The 12,045-nt window shown below is 37.7% G+C and overlaps 2 protein-coding genes across 5 annotated transcripts in view; one reads left to right on the forward strand and one right to left on the reverse strand.

Moving 5' to 3' along the window:
* Positions 1-1,621, reverse strand: part of LOC139961892 (uncharacterized) — a 26,554-nt gene extending 24,933 nt beyond the window's left edge. Inside the window, exon 1 of the mRNA XM_071961526.1 lies at positions 1,599-1,621. The gene's annotated coding sequence lies outside the window, so the exon portion shown is untranslated. The remainder of the gene's footprint in view (positions 1-1,598) is intronic.
* LOC139961886 (uncharacterized) overlaps positions 1-11,236 on the forward strand; it is a 13,317-nt gene extending 2,081 nt beyond the window's left edge. The window contains exons 2-7 of one of the 4 annotated variants that reach the window (XM_071961514.1): positions 3,476-3,530; positions 5,099-5,993; positions 6,530-6,675; positions 7,584-7,664; positions 8,198-8,433; positions 8,782-11,236. In XM_071961514.1, the coding sequence (XP_071817615.1) occupies positions 5,144-5,993; positions 6,530-6,675; positions 7,584-7,664; positions 8,198-8,433; positions 8,782-8,890 (1,422 nt within the window). In that variant the 5' untranslated portion in view covers positions 3,476-3,530; positions 5,099-5,143 and the 3' untranslated portion in view covers positions 8,891-11,236. Of the gene's footprint in view, positions 1-3,475; positions 3,583-3,609; positions 3,741-5,098; positions 5,994-6,529; positions 6,676-7,583; positions 7,665-8,197; positions 8,434-8,781 lie in introns of those variants that run through there. The other 3 variants (XM_071961515.1, XM_071961516.1, XM_071961513.1) reach the window with 3 other exon arrangements.
* Positions 11,237-12,045: the final 809 nt, after the last annotated feature.

The following is a 12,045-nucleotide window of genomic DNA, read 5'->3' on the forward strand; positions in this document are numbered from 1 at the left end:
GTTCTTGTGTCGAATCCTGTATGCTATTTAGCTGAAACATATCTCCTATGTTGTTTCACTGTGTATACTATAGCTAGCATTTCTGCACTAAAACAGTTCCCCAAATGGTGGGCAGTTGGGTCCATTTCTAGTAAGAATTTGTCAAACAATAAACTTATATGTTGCTGAAATGATTCAATTTTTAGGATATGAATCAATGACTGAATTTGAACCATGCTTTAGTTCTCAATTCGTGTAAAATCTTTTAAGACAATTTTTAGATCTGCAATGATTTGTTTTATTATTATTATTATTTTATTCTTCTATCATGTTTGTCTATACCTTTCAGTTTAATGATAATGTTTTACATTCCTATTAATAAATAAGTATTTTATATATTAATACTGGATTTTAATCAACTTCCAGTTCAAAACAAACATGAGATCTTGTAAGATCTTCAAGTAAGCGTGAAAAAAAAAAAATTGATTTAAAGGTTGCTGAAAAAATGTAAAGGCCATTACTAAAGTTTCGGCTTTCCTTTGTACTGCCAACCCTCTTAAGTTTAGCGGTAAAAACATTCCTTGTTTTAATTGAAAATCAAGCAGGTACATAGAGAGCTGTATATCGTCTTAACTAAAAACTGTTTTATGTTCCACGTCTTACATATAAAAATTTAAAAAAAAAACAGTTTTCTCTTTGCCCTTTGCAACCCCATTTGCGAATTTAATTAATAAAATTTACCGCTTTAGGTGAGATTTTTGTGTACCATATATAATGTACTAACTTAATTAAATATCTCATATTGTATAACATATGAAATATATATAGAAACAATAATATACGTGTCTATAATTGATCCCAATATAATTGACTAATTATGTTTCCGTTAATTTTAAATTAAGGGGATAAACTATATTGAGGCCTTACTATACAATAACATACTACGTTACATTTCTAACTATATGTAGTATCTATATATGTAAACCGTTTGTTTGTCTGATAAAACACACATAAAACATTGCTTTACTGGCATCGTAGCTAACAACGAAAAGGTTAACGAACTTGGTTTTTTTAAATAGCATATCGTATATCATATTGTGCATTGATGGATGTAATATTATACCGAAGACCTATATCACATTGTGCATATATGGATCTCATATTACAACTTGGGGAGAATTCCAAACGATGATACACTTCTTCGCTCACGTAGCCTATGTTGATTGTACTACGGTGTCATTCATTGCGTAATGAGGGGGAAATTACGTGATAAATGCACGGTGCTGCAATGTAAATACGAGTTGTAGACTAAGTGTGTCAGTATAACACGACAGCAAAGCTAAAATATGATCATATTTTGCTATGTACAACGTAACAATTCTACAATTATCGTATAACTTGTCAACTCGACAAAAATTTTTTTTTGCTTCTTAGACTATACAGTCCAGTCACGATGAACCTCACTTGGTTAATTAAAGGATCATTTCTCACAAATTAAAGTTCGTCAGTATAGAGAAATACAACATGGAGCTGATAATAGTGAGCTTTAATGATCAACAATATACTTTCTGTGCCTATTGTTATCCTTTAAATAATTAATAGGCTATTTAGTTACAAACCTCGGATTGTTCGGCGTTTCCAATGGTTCCTTGTGTTAGATTCCTTTGTATGATGTGTTCATGTATACCTTATCGATACATCGAGTATCCGGTACCAAAGGGTTCAATCAATTTCAATGATTCACTTTGCAGTGTTATTTTCTCTGTTTTTCCCCTTTATATTCTGGTATTTACTTTGTGTTCGCTTTACGTGTTCTGTTTTATCTATCAGATCGTTGACATTAGCCTATGTTCGAGATTTCACACATTTTATATTGGTATGGATCTAATATTAAACTAAGGGAGATTTCCAAACGGTCAAAAATATAACTCATATATAGTTATCGGTTAATCAAATAGTATGGTGATGCAATTATCTTGTGGAATACAAAGATCATTTTACCAATGAATGACGTAAGACTATTTCACGAAGTGTCACTATATATATAGGCCTATGATGATTGATCATGGAAGCTGTATTGGGTAGTAAGTTCGGTCACACTAACTTTAAGCTCGGTCATGTCATTAGTTACACCTGATTGGGTAATCCTTAGTCTATTACTGAAAGATATATGTATATAAACGGTTTAGTGCCTGACGTATATGGTTGGCCACAGTGGACAAAATTCGGGAATTCATACACTCACGCATGCAGGCCTGAGCTTGTTGCAGTCTAGTTTGCCTTTATCTAGGCTATATATAGTATGATTATTCCGCCTATTAGTGTATAGTATGTAACAAGAGCGGCGATTGGCTGATACTGAATTATTGTCGGATGTGATTATATGCAGACATAATATTCCTGCATTCTCATTGGTCGAATATATGTCAGCATAAAATCGAATATATGCTGACATTAAATCTAATATATGCTAGCATTTAATCGAATATATATCAACATAAAATCGATTATATGCCCTCATAGCATCCATTTTATGCCAGCATTAATTCGAATAAATGTCTGAATGAATTCGAATTATGTACAGATTAATCCATTTATGTAGACATATAAAACTGCCTCCTGATTGGCTCAGAATTAATGTCTGCATTAAATGGAATTCATGTCAGAATTAAATCGAATATATGTCGGCATAAATTGCCGAAGTTTGCCCACTGTGGCCAACCATAGCCGTATCGATCCTAAATTGTCCATCTTCAGAGGAAGACAAAAGCGAAGCCAGACAGGAGACACAAGTAACTTAGACGGACGGACAAGTTAATTGAACATTGGACACTAAATAGAGTTGAATTATAATCTGTCTCAAGCAGTTTGGTGACAATTACTCTCTCTCCAGCCCTCTCTCTGTACCACTCTCTCTCCACCTGCACCTCTCTCTGAACCCTCTCTCCACCTATCGGCACCTCTCCGTCTCTCTAGCATGAATCCTGTACCCCGTACTCTTCCCATTCCCAACGTACAGTGCACATTTCCACCAGCTGCAAGGATTTATTATTATTTGCAACAAACATATCACATGTTTTCACGTTGCTAATTTCTCAGGTGTTTACATTGATGATAAAATTAACTTCACATCATCACATTGACTATGTGTGCAGGAAGGTTTCTCAAGAAGTCGGTATTCTGAACCGTCTGAGATTTCAACTGTCAAAAAGAACTTTCCCTTCTACAGATAATAACACCATTATCTTACCTTATTTATGTCACTGTAATTCTGACTGGGCCAACAACTCTCCTACTCGACTGCAGAAACTTCATGCTTTTCAAAATATGGCAGTGGGTTACATCTCAAAGAACTCTCTTTCTTAGAGTAATCCCCTTTTCGTCAAACACAACACCATCAATCTTTATCAACAATTATCAAACGGCCACTTTGATGTTATAATTTTGTGATGGGGTTTATACCTACTAACTGTTTCAACTTCTTCTTGTTCACCAGTTATTCTGCTGCGCACAACCACAACACAGGAGTCAATAATTCTCTCAGCATTCCTTGCAAATCGTTTGAATTCCACGCAGTATTGTATCTGTTTCAAAGGTCCTAAGGTCTGCAATTCTATGTGCAATAATTGAGTTGTCCATAGACTCGTGTTGAAACAATTCAACAATGGAAGAATGATGTGTATAATGCTAGCTTCCTGATTTAAGTTGATGAACGATGAAATTATTGATGATACTTTGAGTGAATAATGATTGTATTATTGGTGAGGTTGGTTGATCACTATTTGCATGAGAATACGTTCATTAATGGCCGTTTAATTGAGGAAGATCGATGGTGATTGATTGACTGATTTAGTTATTGATAGTTGATAATGTTATTGATGATACTTTGAGTGAATAATGATTGTATTATTGGTGAGGTTGGTTGATCACTATATGAATGAGAATACGTTCAAATTAATGGCCGTTTAAGTGAGGAAGATCGATGGTGATTGATTGATTGATTTACTTGTTGATAGTTTATAATGTTATTGATGATACTTTGAGTGAATAATGATTGTATTATTGGTGAGGTTGGTTGATCACTATTTGAATGAGAATACGTTCATTAATGGCCGTTTAAGTGAGGAAGATCGATGGTGATTGATTGATTGATTTAATTGTTGATAGTTGATAATGTTATTGATGATACTTTGAGTGAATAATGATTGTATTATTGGTGAGGTTGGTTGATCACTATTTACATGAGAATACGTTCATTAATGGCCGTTTAATTGAGGAAGATCGATGGTGATTGATTGACTGATTTAGTTATTGATAGTTGATAATGTTATTGATGATACTTTGAGTGAATAATGATTGTATTATTGGTGAGGTTGGTTGATCACTATTTGAATGAGAATACGTTCAAATTAATGGCCGTTTAAGTGAGGAAGATCGATGGTGATTGATTGATTGATTTACTTGTTGATAGTTGATAATGTTATTGATGATACTTTGAGTGAATAATGATTGTATTATTGGTGAGGTTGGTTGATCACTATTTGAATGAGAATACGTTCATTAATGGCCGTTTAATTGAGGAAGATCGATGGTGATTGATTGATTGATTACTTATTGATAGTTGACAAATTTATTGATGATACTTTGAATAATGATTGCATTCATAGGGAGGTTAGTTAATCACCGAAGAGACTGCATTCAATGTTGACGAAGATCGATAGTAATTGATTGATTGATTGATACCGTAATAGATGATGTAATTGGTGAGACTTTGAAATATACTGATACCCAGTTGTTATTTAGAAAAGCACACCTTTATTGAACAATTAAAAATTGTATTTAAAAATAGTCCGTTTCAAAAAACACAGTCAAATACTGGAATTTGTGGTACAAAACCCAGAAAGGCTCCATCTCTTTGGCAAATTGACAGGTATATATTGGTTGGACTTCTCAAACATGCCCCCTGCCCGTCAATACATGTGCCTCTCGAGACTGAACCCTCTTCCGCCCCCTGGTCAAATCTAACGAAATATGTTACATGATGCGGATGTAACCGATCTCTGACCCCAACTTATTACAAAAACACGATTTTAATTTTTTTTTCTGTTTAAATATATAGGTTATTCTACATTTCTGAAAATAGAGCCTCTCAAGTTAAGATACAATGGCGAATGCAGGGAACAAACCCTCCAATCCAGGATTGAAAAGAGGAATATTTGGCTCAGTGAGGTCCTTGGATCTTCGTGCTCACAGGTGTATCATCTCCTTAAAAGACCACGGCAAGAATCTCGGTAGCGGAATATTGGATACTGAGAAATTAGAAGCTCGGCTGGAGGGCGTCTCTTGCTTTGACTTATTCATCGGACAGTCCCGTCCACTAATTGCGACAATAATTCCGCTAACTACAGAGAGAGCTCAAGAGTTAGGCTGGCGAGATGGACAGTGGGAAGTGGTTGGAGTTCGCCCGAGAGGCAGTAAACCGGAACCATCAAATATACCAGGCACGTTCAAGACCTCTGGTCAGAAACCGAGATCATATGCTCCCTCTATGGCCTACTGCAAGCAGGCGCTTTCTCTCTCCCCAGGGGTGCGATCAGGACCACCGAAGGAGCTGATTGCCAAGGTTCTACATTATTTTCGTAAACTGGTGGGGCAATGGGGGCACTTCCCAATACAAGAGTTCTACAACGTGATTCGAAGTCGTGAAGAATATTCCGATGTCATCGCCTATTTTCGATCTAAAGACGACATACACCAATTCCTTTGCGCCTACCCTCAGTATTTCTCAGTGACGGAAAATGGCAGCCATGTTTATTTTCCGTATCGCTTTCCGGAAGATGAGTTAAAAGCTCTCCTGACGAAACAGCGAAAGATCGCGACAAGAGATAGAACTCCCGACATTTTGGTGATCGAAGATGTAGAGTCATGCAAACGTGAGGTAGCAAGACTCCAAAGGAGAGCCAGGGAAGGAAGGCAGCTGATTCTTGCAATTGACTGCGAGGGAGTCAATCTTGGTAAGTGGAAAACCTCTAAGGGGGCGGGGGTGGGGCATGGCGAGACGCACTGCGACACAGTTTCGGTTGCACGAGATGAGATGTTCCGGTTACAGGCATTATGACAGTTGTGACAACGTTAGGCAGACTATGTGACACTGAAGGGGTTTTTCAGTACTATACGAGGATAGGTTTTTTTCCATGGCATGTGGTGCGATACCTTAAGTGTCACACAATTAGTGGCAAATGCCGCCAGTGACAGCAAAAAATGTAATACTGATAAAAATATAACAAATATGTAATACTGAACGAAACATACCATCGTCATGATCATGTCGTTACAGTCTGCTTGTATGGGGCTGAGGGGGCTGAGGGGCTGAGGAAAGACCTGCCATTGGGTCATATAACCATTACGTTGTGTCGATTAACCAATGGCGCCTATAGTTTCGAGTTTTGACCGACAGTTCTCCTCCAATGAACATTTAGTGTGTTCAATGTACATACATGATGATGAAACATGTAGAATTTATAATGCTGTTTTTACCTTTACATCAAAGGCAAGGAAGGCCCATTGACACTGATTCAGATTGGAACGGAAGAGGGCGAGGTCTTTGTGTTTGATGTACTTGCAACGCCTGACCCGAAAGATATGTTCATTGGTGGAGGTTTAAAGGCGCTCCTAGAAAATCCGAATATCCGAAAGGTATGGAAAACTAAAGACATACATGTGTACGGTATCATATCTATAATGACAATCAGATATGGTAATCTCGTCCTAAAGAAATATGTGAAAAGTGTGTGGACTGCAATGAAACTGAATAATTTTCGCAGATGCGCTAAAGTGTCTAGATCATTCAACACATTTCACCAAACTGTTAATGGTAACATGGCTCACTTGAGGTAGTTAAGCAAATCCCTGATATTAATTAACATTTAGATTACATGACTGATTCCGATTTAAAAAAACAACTTCCTCTCCTGGTATCATAAAGCTGTTAAATAAATAGAAATGGTGACTATGCACCCCGTCTAAACAGTGACGTGCACACAGTATTTCAAAAGCGGTGGGGGGGGGGGGGACTAGAGGAAAATCAAAGTTCCCCCGACTGATTTAAATAGAAGGGCATGAACCTTTATTGACATGTACGGACTGTAGATGGATCAAAACCTTTACGAATGATGGGTTAAGACTGTGGGGTCCTTGAATACCACTCCAAGTTAGGATGTGGGAGGGGTTTGTCGGTCTTCCCAAAGAAAATATGCATATTTTAGAGGCCTATTTGGTGCATTCTGAGGCAAACTATACAATGCATTAAGTCTTTATTAGTGTGACCCTTGTAAGATAATATTTGAGAGAGGACATCGACTATCAACTTCTTATTCATTAGGAAGAGAGAAAAACAGCAGCTCAGAAAAGCCTAGTGAGATTATATTTACTTTCCATTACAAGATAATGTGAAAAGCAATATTTGGCGGTCTGAGGAATAGCCAAGGGAAAATTAAGACAGAAAGATATTGATCCTTCAATGGAAAGTAGGCGTCACTTTACATAGTGTCTACGACATTGGGATCCGCTAAAATGACCATACTACAATATCTTCTTTTTTTCAGGTCATACATGACTGTCGGTCCGATCAGTGCGCCCTCTACTTCCAATTCGGCGTCACTTTGACAAATGTCTTTGATACCTCGGTAAGTTTAAAACCTTTAACCTTTGCACAAGTCACGAGATTCTTTGATTAACATTGTAAACAGAGAGCAATATGTATAAGTGTCATAAATATATGACATAATCAAAGACAATATCTTTGGCATAAACATGGTCCCGGATCTTGACTAGATACAAACAACACAACCGAAGTAAATAAGTGCCATAATAATCAATGACAATACAAGTGGCATAATCGAGGTCCCGATCTGGTTGTAGCTGATGTATTGAATTGACTATATAAATTACACACAAAAGTGAAGATCATGTGTAGTACCTGATCTTCACTGCTACACCGTACACTGTGTAGATATCTAATGATGATCATGCGCAGTATGCGGTGATACCTCACTTGTCTTAACTCCGTCATGATCACGTGGTTACAATCTCTGTATATTGGGACTGGGGTTGAAAGTCTATCAAGTTGTGTTTTGGGTTTTTTGGGCTAATGCTCTATCTTGGGCAACTTTTTTTTTTACGAAAAGTAATTTTCTATTTTGTTTACTATGTTAAACAGGCCGCTTATACCACCATTTGGGATCAGTGTAACATCTTTGCGGGACCTTATAGACCAAAGCTGGCTCTGCTGCTTGAGATATTCCGATTGACAGCTGAACAAAAGACCGAAGCATTTGCCGAGTTGGTGCACGATAAACAGTTGTTTGGACAGCGCCCTCTTACTGAGGAAATGATCCAGTATGCCTCTGATGACGTGTTGTGCTTGCTTCCTGTGATCTACGAGTCTTTGGACAAGTAAGTGAAATGACCTTTGACCTTGATCAGGAGGATGCACGACCTTTGCTTTTAACTGTAGCAGATTATGAAGACTTCATTTTTCACATGTATGCATAACTTATCATGACCTTTAACGAACTATTTGACACGTGTAGGTCGACTCGAAAACCGGGCGAAAGTAAATGCAAAGAACTGAAGCCCAGTATTATATAACTTAACATGGCTATGCGATAATGATACTATTTTTGATTTTCTTTTGTTCTTGATAGACTGTTAACGTGAGCAGGTCTTATAATTAATGTTAAAGTTATAATATTTAGCAATAAAAAAAAAACAATGTGAACAATTATATTATTTTCATCTTAGGCTAATTTCTCCACTGTGGCGTCCTCATTTCGAGCAGAAGGTGGAACAATTTCTCGAGGAGAGCAGAATCCGAGATCCTCATGCGATGTACGAAGAAAACCAGGGTTAAAGGCAAAAAAAGAAGAATAAAACAAAACAAAAAGTTATTAGTTTACTTCCTCTAATCTAAAATTTGCCAAAACTGTTTGAAGTTCCCCAAGTTGATGTTGATTCGAACGGCTAAAATTATTCCCAGAATTTGAATATTGGTCAAAGCAGAGATGTATAGTAACACTGAGAGAAAATGAGAGTTTGCTGGTAATGGAGGGATATATTAGTTTCACTTGAGTGACCGTTTATGTGGTATCCTTGCAGTATTTTAGTTGAGGGAGGCGTGATCGGGATTTGAGGGGGGTGAGGGGAGGGGGGGGGGGGTCAATGACATGACTAAGGTACTGAGGAGAGAATTACCAGAATGGGTGTGTAAGCGGCGTGATGGATACATGGGGGGGGGGGGGTTGGAAGTAGTGGTGACTTTTGCTATGTAAGCATTTTATCTCTTTTTCCCTTCATGTTACTCGAGTTTCTAGTTTTTGTAGTAAACCTAGAATGAAGATGTTGATGTATAACCCATATAGGTTTTGACGTTTCGATCGTATACGAATATTCTTTAGAGACAGACTAACAACGATAACAGAGTAAGGTCAAATAGATTGGACAAACAAGTTACTTGGAAAATACAGAATAAAATGGAATTATAATTAGACAGGAAAATGGAGAGTGAGATGAAGGGATAAGGTGATGAATAGGCTGCTGGAAATAACATTGCAGATGAGTATGAGAAGGAAAGATTTATCAATGGAGGTTATAACGAGAGAATAGATAGAATTGGGTGGAAGGGAGGTAGGGTGGGGGGGGGGGAGGGGAAAATGACTGAAAAGATGCAAAGTTGACTGAATAGAATGTAATGACCATTATGCATTTACTTTTCACTTTTATTGAATGCTTACTTGCACCTCCAATGCAAGTAAGCCTAATATGTAAGCCTGATATAAGAATATCGATTTGTAAACATAATACTGAAGAAAAAAGGAATAAGCAACCTTTAGCTTTAGATTAACATAAACGCATAATTAAATAACAATTAAAGAAAGCGGTTTTTCTGGGTCATGGGTGGGGGGGGTATGGCGGGATTGATTAAGTCCTTCGGCTTCGGACAATACTACGATACGAACGTAACCAATCGTTTTCCATTTTTGTACCTTTTGCTCGGTATATTGAGGCCAAGTCACGACGGCATGTATGTTCATTATTCACGGCAATTATATCCTTCATTCACGGCATGTATATCCTTTATTCACGGCATGTATGTTCATTATTCACGTCATGTATGTCCAATATTCATTGCATTTATGTTTAATTAAGATGTTCAGCATGTAACCTTCGTTTTGCTTTTTAATCTATTTGTAAATGTTTAAAAACCAATCATAGTATGATTCAAAAGGATTTTCTGGTGGCTGAAGTTAATTGCTTTGGAAAAAAATGCTGCAAATTTTCGAAATGTTTAGGCGCGGATAACTAAATCCTCAAAGCAGTTTGTATCACGAGGATAAGAATTTTTCTAATTTTGTGATATTTTTTAAATGCATCTGGCAACAGCGGAAGTGGTGATGTCATCAGCTGAAAATGTCTTTGTTTTCCTTTATAATTAGTCAATCTTTCATCCACAGAGGACAATAATATTTCTACAAAAAAAATTCAAAGTACTGAGAACTTTGACAGCTTAGCCAACATTCCAGATGCATCAGGTTTCAAGGATAAATGAAAAAGATGATAAAATCCTAAGTACAGAGTTTTTGACGAACATTTGCCCAGAAAACAGCACAGACCTCCTACTGCAGTCAGGCTCGTAGCCAGGGGGGGGGGGGGCGAAGGGGATGATCGGCCCCCCTTTTTTTGTATGTTTTTATTATATCGCTAGTAATTTCAAGCTTAGATGCAACTTACAAGGCCTGGGAAGTGCCATTTCCAGCGATCTGGGAGGCATTTTCAGCCACAATTTTCTTGTACGCGTAGTGCTACGCTTAGATAGTTTTCAATGCAGAATCTACGGCTCTGATAGTTTGCCTACAGGTTCGCCCCTCCCTTTGCAAACTCCTGGCTACGCGCCTGACTGCAGTGATGCAACTTCCTGGAGTAGTTGATGTTTTAGCCAGTCAAAATAGTATCTCGAGTTAAGGGTAAGATATTGATATGTGGTTTTCAACTAGCAGTGTCGAATATTTTTTTTTTACAATATACATATCACATTCTTTGTAAACAGAAATTCCTTTTAATTATTGGCCAGGATTTTGAACTTTTAGATCAACTTACACAATTGATCTATGTCATTTTTTTTTATGTAGCAGATAAATGCTTGTGTGGCTTGCTATGGTATATGTAACTCCAAATAGCATAAATTGGACCTGGTAACATATCGCTTCGATTGTTTCTCGATTTTCTTAAGAACCTTTCATTGTTGTTTCGTTGATTATCAAACGGATAGTTCATTTAATCTGACTAATAAATACTAAAGATGTAAAATAATATGATCTTCAGTTGATGTAACGAACACTTGAAATATAGGGCTAGTGAAATCACGGGTTTAATCAGCAGCCTTGAGGATTGCAACTTGTGATCGTGGTCTTAGTGTGGTATGAGCTGGCTCATGTATGTGGAGGGGGGAGGGGGGCTAGGAGGGGGCACCCACAGGCGCGTAGCCAGGAATTTGCCAAGGGAGGGGCGAAACTGTAGATTTGGCATTGCAAACTATCTAAGCGTAGCGCCACCATGGTTGGCGCGAAGCGTACAAGAAAATTTTGGCTGAAAATGCCTCCCAGATCGCTGGAAAAGGCACTTCCCAGACCTTGTAAGTTGCATCTTCTCTTTTGAAAATACTAGCGATATCATAAAAACATTAACAATTTTAAAAAAAAATATGCTCAAGGGGGGGGCGGCTGCCCCCTTCGCCCCCCCCCCCCCCCCCCCCCCCCCCCCCTTGGCTACGCGCCTGGGCACCCACCAGAAAACAAAATTAAGAATTAGTAGTCAATGGTGCCATCTGAGGCATCTTTTTCAATCAATTTGGTCTACAATTAGTTTTAAATGCAATTTTAGTTTCAAATACACCCAGCAGCTCACATGAGCTGACCTGCCCATTTCCAACTATTTAGAAGAAATATCCAGTTATTTCTAATGCAATCAGGATGGGGCAGTGATGTCATTCTGTCTTATCCATTGGCCACA

The sequence above is a fragment of the Apostichopus japonicus genome, chromosome 20, assembly GCF_037975245.1.
Source record: "Apostichopus japonicus isolate 1M-3 chromosome 20, ASM3797524v1, whole genome shotgun sequence".
Classification (NCBI taxonomy): Eukaryota; Metazoa; Echinodermata; class Holothuroidea; order Aspidochirotida; family Stichopodidae; genus Apostichopus; species Apostichopus japonicus.